Source organism: Oreochromis aureus, linkage group 12 (assembly GCF_013358895.1).
Source record: "Oreochromis aureus strain Israel breed Guangdong linkage group 12, ZZ_aureus, whole genome shotgun sequence".
In the NCBI taxonomy this organism is placed as follows: Eukaryota; Metazoa; Chordata; class Actinopteri; order Cichliformes; family Cichlidae; genus Oreochromis; species Oreochromis aureus.
The window spans coordinates 3986414-4001207 of NC_052953.1; the positions used below are offsets into that span (position 1 = coordinate 3986414).

A 14794-nucleotide genomic window follows, 5' to 3' on the forward strand; every position below is an offset into this window, starting at 1 on the left:
ACTTTTATCTGTGAATTTTAAACAGCAGGAATCAATTCAGCTCCAAAATATAACTGACACACAAAAACATTCTGCACATATTAAATCTGCTTTCACACCATGGATGCTCGTAAATGTAAACATTTAAACATAATGTTTTTTGTCCATTTGTCTTGAATAAGAAAACATTGATGACATTAAAATGTTCTTTTTTTTCTTATTTTCACTTGTAATGTATATGATACAAAAATACTGTTTTAATGACTTCATTATATGCAGGAAACCAAATAAAATGATTAATAACTTGTTTGTGGTCCTTTAAATCAATTCAATTCAAAAGTATTTACATAGCAGCAAATTACAACAGCAGTTGCCTCAAGGCGCTGTATATTGTAAGGTGAAGACCCTGCAATAATACAGAGAAAGCCCCAACAAATGGAGCAAGCACTTGGTGACAGCTGGAAGGAAAAACTCCCCTTTAACAGGAAGAAACCTCTGGCAGAACCAGGTTCAGGGAGGGGCGGCCATACACCACAACCAATGGTATATGGCTGAAGGCGAGGAAAGGAAGACAGGACAAAGACTTGCTGTTGAAAACGGTCACAGATGTGAGGTGCTTAAACACAGTGAGTGGAAAAAGGCGAGTGAAGAAGAAACACAGTGCATCATGGGAATCCCCCAGGAGACTAGACCTATTGCAGCGTAACTATGGAAGGATTTAGGGTCACGTGATCCAGCCCTAACTATATGCTTTAAATCTAATCTTAAAAGTAGAGAGGGTGTCTGTCTCCCAAACCCAAACTGGGAGCTGGTTCCACAGAAGTTCTGCCCTTTTGACTTTCCCAGTCTCCCTTGTCTGTAGCCAAAGTGCAAAAACACCATTTGGACATTTCCTGGGTTTTTCAGCCGATCTGTTCTTGGCAGATTGTGTAATTTTTGAAGGTCCAAAAAGACCAAGGTGAACTCGACTAATGGCAAGTAATGCATTGCATAACGTGAGAGTCAGCTCTGGATCAACGGGCTTAAAGAAAGGAAAAAAAACCAAAAACAAAAGTACCTCATGATCTGCTCATTTTAATCTGAGGGATTATTCATTTGATATCATAAAATCCAAATTTTAGAAAGAAGTCTGACGTTGCCCTACTGTGGAGCCTGTCTCCAAACTATATGACTCATAGCTCAGATGTGTGTTTGTGTGTGTGTACGTGTGCCTTAGGTTTACATCTGGCTCCGTCATATGCCCTCCATCAAAGCCCATCCATTATTGAGGGAATGGTTTGTTGTAAAAGGGAATGAAATGGTGTATTTTTAACACTCAGATGGGAGTGTGTACATGTGCAGGGATGTCTTTGAGTGCAGTTTCTGACAGAAGAGAGAGAAACTGGAAAAAACAGAAAGGCCAGAGAGGACGTGTAAGTATGTATTTTTACTGAGCATAATGCTTGATGGAAATTATGTCCTGTGAGGGAGAGACCGGAGCACTTTGGAGAATAACGGATAAAGTCAGTGGTGAAGCAGCTTTTTATGTGTTCCTGTGAGAAAAGCTTTACACAAGCTGCTCCTCCAGCTAAGAATCAGTGCTCCTGCTCAAATTTACAAAACATTTTCCCTTTATTTGACATCGCCTGCACAAATCAAATCATTTTTTAAATGCACTCTAAGAAAACTGCAGAAAACTGCTTCCAACTACTGCTTCCAGACGTTGGTGGAAAATACCCTTTCTAAAAAACAGCACCACTGGGACAAATGTTAGATGGGTGCAAAAAGGTTACGATCAGAGAGACGTTGATCAGTCCTGATATTATAACTTGATAAAATCGGTGGCCAAAGACTAATAAGAGTTGATGTGAAAAGACGGAAAGGTTGCCCTTTTTTGATAGTTAAACTCAACTTAATTGACAGAGAACTTGAAAGAAAGGCCACACAGTCTGACCCACGTGGTCAAGGAATCGAAACAAATCTATTTTATGTGCGCGTTGTCTTACACTAAGGGAGTTTCAAATTAAAGAGAAAAATGTGAAAGCTGCAGTTTTCAGGAGGAAATGATAGTATAAAGCATAAGCCCCATGTGGCATCCTGTTACAAACCCCTGTAACTTTAAAAGTAAACTTTTACTGAAGTCGCCTTCACAGCAGACCTCTGAACTGTGCCAATCATGAGATCTAGATTTAAGCGAGTGGGTAAGTCAGACTAAATGAAACAGCCAGAATCAGCAAAGAGCAAAAGCAAGCAGAGACATACTGAAAAAGGAAATGGAGACAATGAGGTAAGCCACTCCCACTTACCTGTGATAAAAGAAAAGAAAGACAAGAGCAAACCGAGCTGGAGAGTTTAAATCCTCACATGCATGAGGAGAGGCTAACAGGTTAAGTCTGATGAGTCTGTTTAGAGGCATCAACATTCAACTGCTAATCGCCTCATAAACCAGCCCACCAAGCAGCCATCACACAGTATTTAACAGATCAGATACGACACAAAGAACGAAGGAGGCTAAGATCGCACAAGACAATTAGTGATAGCCGAAGGAAAAATAAATATTAGACTTTGCAGTAAGATGCTAGATAGACGCTTTCAGCAGAACAAATAAACTCAATTTACAAACAACAAGAAAAAAATTCTCATAAATAATGCAAATGTGACCTCGCAAATACCCAACTGACCATCTGTTCATACATAGCCTGACGATTTAAGACTACGAGTCATTTGGCAGGTATGTATACTTTTTACATATCATAGCTTATGTGTGTTGAGATTGAGAGGCAGTGCTGGAGGTTCATGAATCACCTTTAAACTGCTGCTTTATTGTGATCTCTCTCTATTTCTCTCTCTCTCTCGCACACCCGGCTCATTTTTCCTCTCATCTCCAAAAAAATGTGTATTTCCTAAGCCAAACTTCATTACAGCTCACCCTAGTCCTGATGGAGCAACATCCTGATCATTTTGCCATCACCTCATCTACAGCAGAGCTAAAAAATAAAAAAAAATCTTCCTGAAGGAAATAAATGGCTTAAATTAGAATCTCTAAAATTTAGAAAATTGCTGCTGCAGTGATGTGTAAAATTGGTTCCTCTTGAGTTTTCAACAGCAGCTTTTTATGGGAACCTGTATTCCTGTGTAGAAGGAGGCCCGTTTGTGTGACTGGTGCTCATCAGGGCTTTGCCATAAATCTCTGAAAGGCTTAGGTCGTGTCTGTGGACAGAGATGTTTTAATATTTTCAGACTGTACTGTTGAGGCCGTCATCTGTGACGGGCGATTTTCTCCCCAGAGGAAAATCCTGCAGGTCAGACTGGGCTCAGCAAACCTCATCCTGCTGACTGTCTCTGAAAGATTCACTCCAAAATAGAGCAAAACCACACACAAGCAAGCCAAACACAAAGGTCACAAATAAACATAACAATTTCTAAATGCATAATTTTTGAGTCTGTTTTCTTTTTAGGACAAATTTCAGAAGTTAATGTAAACATTCAGTATCTACAGAGAATAAATGTGCAGATTAAATGTATTTAATGTCAAAAAATGCAATAGTGGGCTTTTGCAACTAAGCCGAATCGCAAAGTAGTCGCACTGGTACTCAGTGACATGCTGTATCCTGCTCATCAACACACTGCTGGACAGACTGACCCATGGAGAGAAGTCAGTATTAGGTACACTAATTAACTGATCTTAGCATCTACTGATAACTCAAGCAACATAAGGGACAGACCACACAGCACAGCTGGTATGAGACAGTTTGCAGCGTCAGACCTTAAGGTGGGATCCTTGTGGTTATTCCAAAGTTAAAGCATGCATCCAGAGGTGACCGTGCCGTGGCCACGAGGACACCTCGGCTTTAAAACAACCTCTGCTGAGCAAATCCAGCTGGTAGAATCAGTGACCTTTAAAGCAACACGTTGGGTTACTCTGTGACTATAATGAAACTGATTCTTACAGTCTATTTTGTTGATGAATTCCACAATTTCATAGGACAAGTACAATGACAATAAAGGGCTATTTTATTCTACTCTATTCCGATGCAGGTCCTTGCCAGATGTTTATACAGTATCTCCACCTTTGACGTTACCCAAGGTTTAACTGAGAAAGCTCTGGTCTTTCCAGAGGTCTAGCCCCCTTTAGAAATACACTTATTTAGGCCATTACTACTACCACTAAGATTCAGCTAAACCTCACCATTAGTCCTCACTCACCATTATGTATAATGGTATTATCCTGTGCACAAATATAAATATAGTTGGGCTTTAAAGGTGAAGCCAAGTGCCTCAAACCTGCATTCCCCAGCAGGGGAAAACTTGTTTGGCTCCAAGAATAAGTCACATTTTATGGAAGTCTTTGAGCAAACAGTCCCGTATTTATAGTCTGGATCATATTTCATATTTAACACATGATGATGTTCATTTTGGAAATTATGGTTCCATTAAGAGTAAAGGAAACACTAAAGCAGGGCATAATTTAGGGTGAGTGATGGAGTGTCCTTTGGTTTCTCAGTCACATCTATCTGCTGCTCACCACAAAGGGTTAAAATTAACACCTGTGACCAAAATGCTCAACTGGAGGCCTTGAAACCATATTTCAAGAATAGGTGACATCAAGGTGGCTACATCCACATCTACAGTGTAACCTCGATGCAACTTAAAGATTACTGATTGACACCCAAAATACTCGCAACAATTGAAACGTGGAAAAATACTGACTGTTTACTTCCAAAGTCTGATTACCTCAAGTTACTTTACAAAGTCTTGCCCCCCCCCCTAAACAGATATCTTGCAGCTTTCAAAAGTCAGGATTCCCGAAGGTTGCAAAGTGTCAGAGAGAAAAGGCGAATGCAATCAGCAGGTGAGAGATTGAGTTTGAAAGGAGGCCTAAGTGCAGCTGGCAATGCGGTTACTGTTCTTGGCTTTATTTTTAATTTTTGCCGGAGTGAAAGGGTTGGCATGACAGTTGAGTGCAAGCTAGTATCAGTCCAAACTCCTCTGACTTGTACCGCATGTCACTTTCTACCCAGCTCTCATTTTTTCTTTGATCTGAGCTTCATCTGAACCAAAATACCAGCACGCCACAGTGAAGCTGGTAATCCCACCACTATGAAATCTACTCCCGATCAACACAGATCCCCAGTGTGACATGGGCATGCCAATTCGCATCTGTGCTAACACACACACAGTAAACGTGAGCACACAAACATTGTGTAAGCTTAGACATCTGCCTTCCCCCTTTGTATCTGAACCCACAGTAACTTCTGTCTGTAATCATCCGTTTTAAGAATCTTGACAAAAAACAATGTAAGAAACTAAAGCCGCAGATGTGCCTGGTACTCCCAGTGAGGTCTAAGAGTCAGACTGCACATCTGGCAGGGTTTCAGCACAGTCACCATCCAGCTGTGAGGAGGTGACTTCTTCACTGTTTCTGAGCAACACAACCATATTTAGAGTGAGTCCTGCTTGTAATGCAGTTGATATTTACAATGCATCATACTGCAAAATGTCATTTCAGTACAAAAAGAAGAAGATGCATGCTAGCTGGGAGGAGTACGTGTGTTTTTAGAGAGGATGAAAAACAAAAAGGTAATTTTCAGTTTCTCTTTAGTTTTTTATTATTGGATTTACTGTGTTATATACTGTGGGTCGAGAACAGCTGCAGAGCTCTATCACAGCAACACCTAGAACAATATCTAGAGTCACCAGTTTAAACCTGACTGCAGAGGCCCACCATGACTGGAAGCCAAGCCCATATAGTGAATGCTATATGTTAATAAAATATAATATAATATATTATATGTTAATAAAACACATAAAAACACATTTCAGGAGGCCCTATGACAGATATGACCGTCTCACTGAAACCTTGAAATTCCTTCTTGATACCTTGAACGTGGCTCAAAGGCAGCGCACTGCTTCTGCGCCTCACTGAGCATAACTGCTGCTAATGAGACTCAGGAGTTAATTAGCCATTTAGCTACAGCATGGGGGGCTGTGTGCTTCTTTTTTCAACAATAAGGGCCATAATATCTCGATGCATGCTCAATCATCCAGGTAAGGAAATCCCAGAAGGTTAATTCTGTTCATCTGATCGTAGCGTTTTCAGTGGGAGAAATGTTTCATCATTCATCCAAGTGACCTCTTCAGACTCGAGAAACAGAAAACACTACGTCCAGATGAACAGAGTCAACTTTTTGGGTAAGGTCATAAAACTCCATATTTTACTTAACTAAAAAAAAAAAAAAAAACCTTCATCCTGACTCTGGAAAACAGAGTAACAGGTAAAGAGTGAGGCGAGGAGACAGTGTTATATAATAATGTCGATTCACAGTCAATCTCTCCACTCCATTCGCTAATCAAGTCTAAAGGGATCAGTCTGCAGGAAAGATCAGTATCCCTTGTACAGCACACAATGCACGACTGACATATGTGTCTGTGTGTCTGACAAAGACAGACAGGGAGAGGAGGAAGATTAATGTGCGATACTGGTGCGCGCTTTACAAGCTGTATTCAAATGCTAAATTGTTATGTAAAGAAAAATACAATTTCAAACTGTTGTACTAGTGAATCATTTATAAAGCATGTTTATCTATCACTTGAAAATTTGCCCCCTATTCACTCACGTTTTCTCAAGCAAGGTGCTGACCTGAGTGTCTCTCCTCACACTCAGGAGAGATTTTGGGGTTCACCGTTTTGTGTAAGATCACGTGCTTGGAGTGGCATTACATGATTTTTGAGTTTTTCACTCAAATCTTTTATGTTATAGTCCAAGATGTGGATGCAAAACCACCATGTATTTTGTGGCGATTGGTGATTAGTTAGTTCGTTAGTTTAGTGCGCACATCTGCCTGTGAATACTCTCACAGAGCTTCTTAGCATATCCGTGCAAAGAACTGAGCTATAAGACATCCTTGGCGATCCTAGCCTGACCCCCATGCATTCATAATATGCATTTATTTTGACTGTTCTCCCAGTCAGTGCAATCAGTGTGTCAGTGTACAGCAGTTACTTTATTTACTAAATTAATAACTGCTAGTTACATGATACATGAAAAAAAGAAAGTGGCACACAAAGTAACAAATTACTTCCTACAGTAAGCACATGCACATTTAATAGTTACTGTAGGAATTAAAAAGTAATGTGCCGACATTGATCTCAAGACATATACAACTGAAATGGCAGCTGCATAACTCTTTGTCTAAAAATGGGTTTTGCATCCAACCAATCAAAGAGTACCAAGAACCAGCATTTCAGGAATGACAACAAAAAAACGTAAAGTGGGATTTCAGCTATTTCAGCTGCAGCTGCCCCCCCCACTCCCTCTACTGTTCACATGTACTCAGACCTGGCTGGACAATTCATTAGATTTATCACCAACTCGTCCACTTATCTGAGCTGGGCATGTCATTTCACTTTCTATCCATCCTACCTGCTCCAACCACAAATTCCCATTTAGTAGCCTGTGCCCGACTGGAGTCCCACAGGCGGCTGGTGCTCTCTTTCAATTTCAGCGAGCCCTATTAAAGCCAGCTAACAAGTCAGCTTGCATTGGATACCTGGCCTGCATTCATCCAAGGGCTGACACATACTCCTGAAGCTCCAATTTCTCCCTGCATTTGCTTTAATACATCCCAGGAGTTTAGTGTCGTACTGCTGCCAATAAAAGTGACAACACTGAGCCAAAAAAGTAAACGATGTAAATGTAAACCAAAGCTCGAGTCAGAATGACGTGACTGATCCTTGGTGCAATGCATCCACAATAAAAATCTATTTTCAGTATATTACAATCAAATATGCCATTACTATGAGATGAGATTCAGCTAACTTTGAATGTTTTGCTACGTGAGTGTTATATGCGTTATAGCATAGGTCTTATAAATGAAACCAAAACTAAATATGCCTCCAATACCAGGAATCTAAAGTGTGGTTGGACGGTCCTGCCTACATTTGGTTAAAGAGTGCAAGGTGAAGTTGTCTTTGAGAGATCTTTTAGATCTTTTTCAACTTTAAAATCTGGATTAGTTTGGCTGATAGTGAAAGTAGTCAACATCAGGCTCAGCCGTTTCGGAAATGCAGCTTTTCCGTATCCGTTATCAGACAGAAACAAAGTTCTGGGTTTGAATCTGGTGGCAATTTGCAAAGACGTGCAGGAGGAAGAGATGTTCTTCTACTTTAAAAGCTAAACCAGATGTAACAGGACACACTTTTATAGACAAATGAACAGCCAGCTTTCCACCTTTCACTTACTGACCAACTCTTTATTTTGTTCTTAAGTCTAGCAAAGCCATCTTTTCAATGAGTGTCTTGTCAGTGAGTTTCTGCTGGGTGGATTACTTCAGCGCCACATTATTCAATTTGAATACTGCAAATCTGTATGCCAGAGCACAGCACTACACCGCGTTGCAATATTTAAACCATAAAAGAACACGTAATCTTTCAGTGGATGAAAGATGTATGAAGTTTCTACATAAAGATGTATGAACTATCATTTTATATTTAAGCTATTGTTATGCTTTCTGCAGCTTAAAAAAATGCTGAAGAAGCAGGGAAACTGAATTAAATGTCATAATTTAAATGCATTTTTTAAATTAACATATAAAAGTGATAAAACATAAAAACTGTACACTGAGAAGGGAAATTTAGAGCAAAGCAGTGGCAGGGTTTGAGGTACTCACAACATGAAGTCTTGTTCCCAACATGGCCGGTCCCCTCGGACTGTGATAGTTGTGCTTTTCACATTCTGCACCTTTAAAGTCACGTAGGCGTTGAATTTGTCTGGAAAAGCAAATAAAATGTGAGACTTTGATTATTTAACACACAACATTTTTCATTTTATCTCAAGCCTTTTATTGAAGGTTCAACTACTTTTTGCTCTTTCCTACCATCCCGAGGTGCAGTGAACCAGCACACAGCCTGCTTACTTCAGAACCATATGATTAACAGGCATTATTTTTAGAGTACTGCAGTCTCATAAAGAGTTCAGTAGAAAGATGAAGGCGAGATAAGAGAGGCAGAAAACAGACAGAGGTATCAGTGTATCTTGCAGACAGCAGGAAAAAAACTGAATAACCTGGATTGGAAACAAAGACTAAGGAACACACTTCCAATTCTGTGTAGAATTTATTCTTACAGAAAAGATAAAGCCATTATCTGCTACCTACTATAAGATAAAGACCTACCTCATAGTATAACCTGTTCTGGAGCAGCTTATGCTTGATATAACAAATCAGTTCTTTAGAAAACAACGTCACCATTTATTCCTCAGACCTCAGAGCGTACAGGCTTTTATGATGATTCCTAGTGTCTAAAATCTTTGCTGTTCCATAATGAGCATCAGTAGTAATTCTAGATCTTATACAACTTTATGTCTTGATTTTTATTTCCTGCTGGCTGCAACAATTTTATTGTTTTTTAAGTCTTAATCCTAATATTTGCAACTTATCTTCATGCTTTCCTACTATTGCCTCTTTTCAGGCAACAAATAATTAAAATCTCAAAAAAAAAAAAAAAAAGCCACGGAGAACATTTTGCTGTCTCTAGCATTATTCAGCGTTATTAGTTTGCTGGTTGGTCACTGATGTTCTGGGGAGTCATATCCATGGAAGAACAGAGAAACCTACAGGCTAGGCAACACCACCCTGACTGCCATTAGATATCGGGGTGAAATCCTTGAATCCACTATCAGACCCTACACGGTGCACAACAATCCCCAGCATCACTTGGCGAGAATATGCAGGCAGTTCTTGGAGGATGAAAATGATACCACTGACTGGCCCACATGCTCGCTGGCGTAAATCCATAGAACGCCCCTGGGACGTTATATTTCAGGCCGTCCGTTGGTGCCAGGTTGCACCTCAGACTGTCCAGGAGCTCAGTGATTTCCTTGTATAGATCTGGAAGGAGATCCTGCAGGATACCATCCGTCATCTCATTAGGAGCATGCCCTGGGGTTGGACTAAAAGGACTAGCCTGATGCAGAATTTTGTCACAGATTTTCAGGGCATGGTTGGATCCAACCCTCTGTGGGTCGATAATTTTCACCTCAATCAAACAATGCGGCAGTCTTTAATTCTGTACCAGCATACTTAACCAGCATGACCTTTTCCTATTGAGAACTGATGTATTTTCAAAATGTTCCTTTAATTTTTTTTTGTATCATTTATATTTGAAGGCAACACTTATGTTCCTGGTGAGCCAGAAAATGGAGGGGAAGCTTCTAAATTCCTTACTTAGTTTGAAAGTATCGACTTTAAATCAAACCCTGATCGTTTCTTAAACTTTACCAAGTAGTTTTGTTTCCTTAACCTAACCAAACAGCAACTGACACTTAAAGGAACGTGTGAAAAATAAACAAAACACATAAATAAAGGTGTGAGTTGAACTTTACATTCATTTAAATTTTTAATGGGCTTTAATTGGATACTGTATGAAAAAACAGAATAATTACTATTATTAGTAGTATTTGGTAGTATAGTCATTTGAGGAAATATGCAGCAAAAATGTTAACAAACTTCTAAACCTTGAATATTTGATCAAACTGAAAAAAAAAAAAAAAAAAAAAAAAAAAAAACAGGAGATGGTGAAGAGAAATGAACAAGTGAAGATAGCTTTAAAAAACTGCACTCTGTTGTATGATCATGCTTATCTGAAGGTGTTACTAACATCTGGCGTGCTGAGCAGGAGAGAAGCTGTGACAAGAAAAGGTCATTTCAGAAGGTAAACCAGACTCCCGTTATATTATAAAACTAGTCCACGTCATGCACTCATCCAGATGTAACGCATATCATATTCAGTCACATCAAAGTTACATTTGATTATTCTAAAGTGATCAATAGCATGATCAATTATGTCAGTATTTATAAAGTTTTCTTCTTTCATATTTATATCATTTGTCTAATTTGGCTGTATAATTGTACCAATTGTTTTGCTTTTTTCTTTATTCAGACTTGCAAAGATGTTTTGTTTCAACAGTTGGCTGATAAATAAACAGAACACCTACAATCTACATTGTTATGCAAATAAACGGCGTTCTCCTTTAAAATCTATTTTCTGCTCAACAAAAGAAATTGCAATTAGAAAGGTATTTAATGAACTTACAAAACTGTAATGAAATATGGTTACTAGGGTTATTTTGCAGATTCATGGGTGTTGAGAGCTCTAAAGGCTGTAAATAGCAGTGTGATTTCCCAGCAATCAGTACTTAAGAAGGGAGATTACGCCTTACATTTTGAGCTATATTGGTCTAATCAAATCAACCAATTTTGCCCAAGAAGTTAATTCAGTTGTCACTAAAGGCCATCCTGACTATAAGAGAGTTTATCCCACACCAAATATTTTCCTTATTATTTTCATATTCTTGATTTTATGGGCCTAAATGTACTTCAAAAACGAAACTTTATAGCCTTTTAATGGCTTGGAAGGAAGTGACAAATAATCCTGAGAACAGGGGTGTAAGAAAATAACTGCATGTGATACTCTCGTGGAAAATTAAAAAGCACTTATTTTGAATTTTGCATTTCTTAGATTATCTTCTTTGTCATTTTAACCCAGTACTCTCCTCTTTTACTAAACTGAAATTATTTAATCCATTTACTGCATAAATGGTATAAATAAATACATAAAAATCTGATTTGATATTTTTAAAAAAATCCCACACACACACAAAACCAATGTGTGTCTGCATATTCAGCAATAATATTCAGCTTGATTACCTGCCTCAAGTAGCCACTCTTCACACAAGAGAATCCACTCAGTGTTATAGTGTGTGTGTGTGTGTGTGTGTGTGTGTGTGTGTGTGTGTGTGTGTGTGTGTGTGTGTGTGTGTGTGTGTGTGTGTGTGTGTGTGTGTGTGTGTCCTTGTAGACTTCTGTGTTCTCCATCTTACAATTACTGTCTTTTGAAGAGCAGCATTAGTGGATCTGGGGTGAAGATGAGGTAAGGGATGAGCTCATTAATCTGCATGAATGAATACATTACAGCCATTGCTGGGCTCCAATATCCAGGTTCCATTTGAGTCTAAGCCCAAGTTTTTAAAATATACCTAAATCCCAAATTCCAGATCACATCAGTCCACACCCAACCTCGGTTATTTTTAGGGGTGTGTGTGAGTTTGAAAGGGCATTTCAAAAATGTCTTTATATCTGAAAAATGGCCAAATGGTCAAACAGCCATGAAGTACAGGAAAGTGACCTTTCCTGCTGGGTGACCTTTAGATGCCATAAGGGCTGTGAATACCAGAAAACTACATATTCTTTGTGAAAAGACATCATTGGCCAGCTGTTTCAACCCTGCTTATAGAAATAAAGTGGTCAGTAATGTAATGTAGAAATAGAAAGCAATTTTCCATCTAACAAAGGTCATTGTGGTTCGTTTTTAAAAAGAAGAAGCTCAATGCTATAAGTGGGGGCCTGTCCTCGTAAAGACATAAAAGTAAGAGTGGTTATTTTAAATTGATATCTGTACCCAACCGGAAGCCAGTGCAAGGACTTTAACAAGGGTGATATGAGAGAATTTATGACTGTGGGTTAAAAGCCTTGCTGCGGCATTTTGGACCACTTGAAGGTGATTTAAAGAAGCCTTGACAGACAGGAAAGGAGTGCATCACAATAATCTAATTGGGAGGAGATGAAGGCACAAACAAGCATCTCCAGTTCACCTTTGAGAAACGTAGATGTTGCCTAATTTGGGGCATGACACTCTCTGGAGCGAGAATTAAACACTCAGCCTTGTCTGCGTTCAGCTGCAGACAGTTGTTTGTCATCCAACCATTAATTTCCTTAAAACAGTCCATTAGAATGGATAAGTTGTCCAGTTCACAAGGTTTAAAGGAGATGTAAAATGGGATATCGTCTGCATACAGATGGTAGGAAATAATTTTGAAACCACTAATGAGAAGGCCTAAAGGCAGATTATACAATGAAAATAACAAGGGGCTTAAAACCGATCCTTGTGGGACACCGCATGAAATTTCAGCTACATCTGACCGAAAGTTTCCCACTGAAACCAAAAGTGTTTTATCCGCCATAAATAAGGACAGATCCATATATCCCTACCATATGATTTAAGCAGTGGATTAAGATCTGATAATCAATGCTATCAAAGGCTGAGCTAAGGTCCAATAGAAGGACTGAGCAATCACCCCAGTCCGCGGCCATCAAAAGGTCATTTGTGACTTTAAGGACAGCTGTTTCTGTGCAGTGTAACTTTCTAAAACCCGATGGGTCTGTAGCTTGTCTGTAGTGTTGGATCCAGGTTAGGCTTTTTTAGCAGAGGTTGAATAACCCCCTGTTTAAAGCACCGGGGGACAGAGCCAGATAGCAGGGAACCATTTATCAAGGTGACCACAGTGGGCCCAATGGCTTCAAAAACATTCAGGAACAGAGAAGTAGGTAAGACATCAGCTGGACTCGTCGAGGGTTTCAAATGTCTGCAGGAGCCATTTACTGTACATCAGGCCCAGTGCTACTTTCCTGTAAGCTCTCTACTGCCATGTGGAATAAAGGCTAAAGAAAACGCTGAAAAAATCATTTGAAAATATGACTCACTTCATTTGCCACATTGTGAAAATATACAAGAAGCAATGCTACTGAAAAATATGTTAATGGAGTTTAGATCTTTACAGATATTTGGCATTATAATATATTATATATCCTCAGTTGGAAAAGGGTGGAAAGTCCACTCTGGGTCAGGGACGAGTGTAGAAGTTTAAGTATTTCGGGATCTTGTTCACGACTGAGGGGAGTGGGAGATCAACAGATTTGTGCTGTGGCTACAGTGTACTGGTCTGTCATAGGGAAAAGGGAGCTGAGAGTAAACGGGAATCTACGTCCCCACCCTTCACCTATGGTCACGAGCTGTGGGTAGTGACTGAAAGAACGAGATCAAAGATACAAACAGCAGAAATGAGCTTTCTCCGAAGGGTTGCTGGCCTCTCCCTTAGAGATGGGTTGAGGAGCTCAGCCTTCTGGGAGGTGCTCAGAGTAGAGCCGCTTTTTAAAATATGCTTGTCTGAAACAGGTCTCACTTGTAAATGAGACATTGATTCTCAATGGGACTACCTGTATAAATAAAAGGTTAAATAAAAAGAAATAAAATAATCCTCGACATGGAAAAGGAGCCAGTTGAGTTGGTTCAGGCATCTGACAAGGATGCCTCCTGGGCGCCTCCTGGGTGAGGTGTTCCAGGTATGTCCCACTGGGAGAAAGGCCTGGGGAAGACCCAGGAGACGCTGGAGAGATTATGTCTCTCGACAAGCTGGAGGAGGTGGCTGGGAAGAGGGAGGTTTGGGCTTCTCTGCTTAGGCTGCTGCCCCCGCAACCCGGCCTGGATAAGTGGAAGAAAATGGATGGATAGATATATTTTTAGTTTGTGGTGCTAAATCCGAAATAGTGTAACTCCAACACTGAACACCCAAAGATTAAAAAAAAAAAATCAACAACAAAAAAAAAAAATAAAAAAAAAAAAATGTATGACTGATGCAAAGCTTCATGAAAACAAGCACCATAAACATGGCAACATTTTAGCCAACTACCCTGATGAACAAGCATAAACATTACCTGATGAAGCCCTTTGGTTCTACCCTGTACCAGTGGAGGTCTCCATATTCGGTCTCTTTAAAGATTTCTCTCAGCATATTTTCTTAGGTTTTCCATTTCTGCCAAATTTTCAAACATATGATTTTACACTAGAACACAAATGCAATACAAAATATTTATTTTGTATTCTGGGAATGGTTTTAAGATCATTCCAATTACTGGGCTGTCACATTATGGCATTTTTTAAAGTCACTGGCATTTCTCATTTATGCATATAGTGCCCTTTAGAGACAGTGCATTAACAGACC

The 14794-nt window shown here is 39.5% G+C and overlaps 1 protein-coding gene across 1 annotated transcript in view; it reads right to left on the reverse strand.

Annotated features, from left to right (window-relative positions):
- Positions 1 to 14794, reverse strand: part of LOC116333366 (protein unc-13 homolog B-like) — a 191228-nt gene that overhangs the window by 153395 nt on the left and 23039 nt on the right. Inside the window, exon 3 of the mRNA XM_039620820.1 lies at positions 8628 to 8727. Within this exon, the coding sequence (XP_039476754.1) occupies positions 8628 to 8727 (100 nt within the window). The remainder of the gene's footprint in view (positions 1 to 8627; positions 8728 to 14794) is intronic.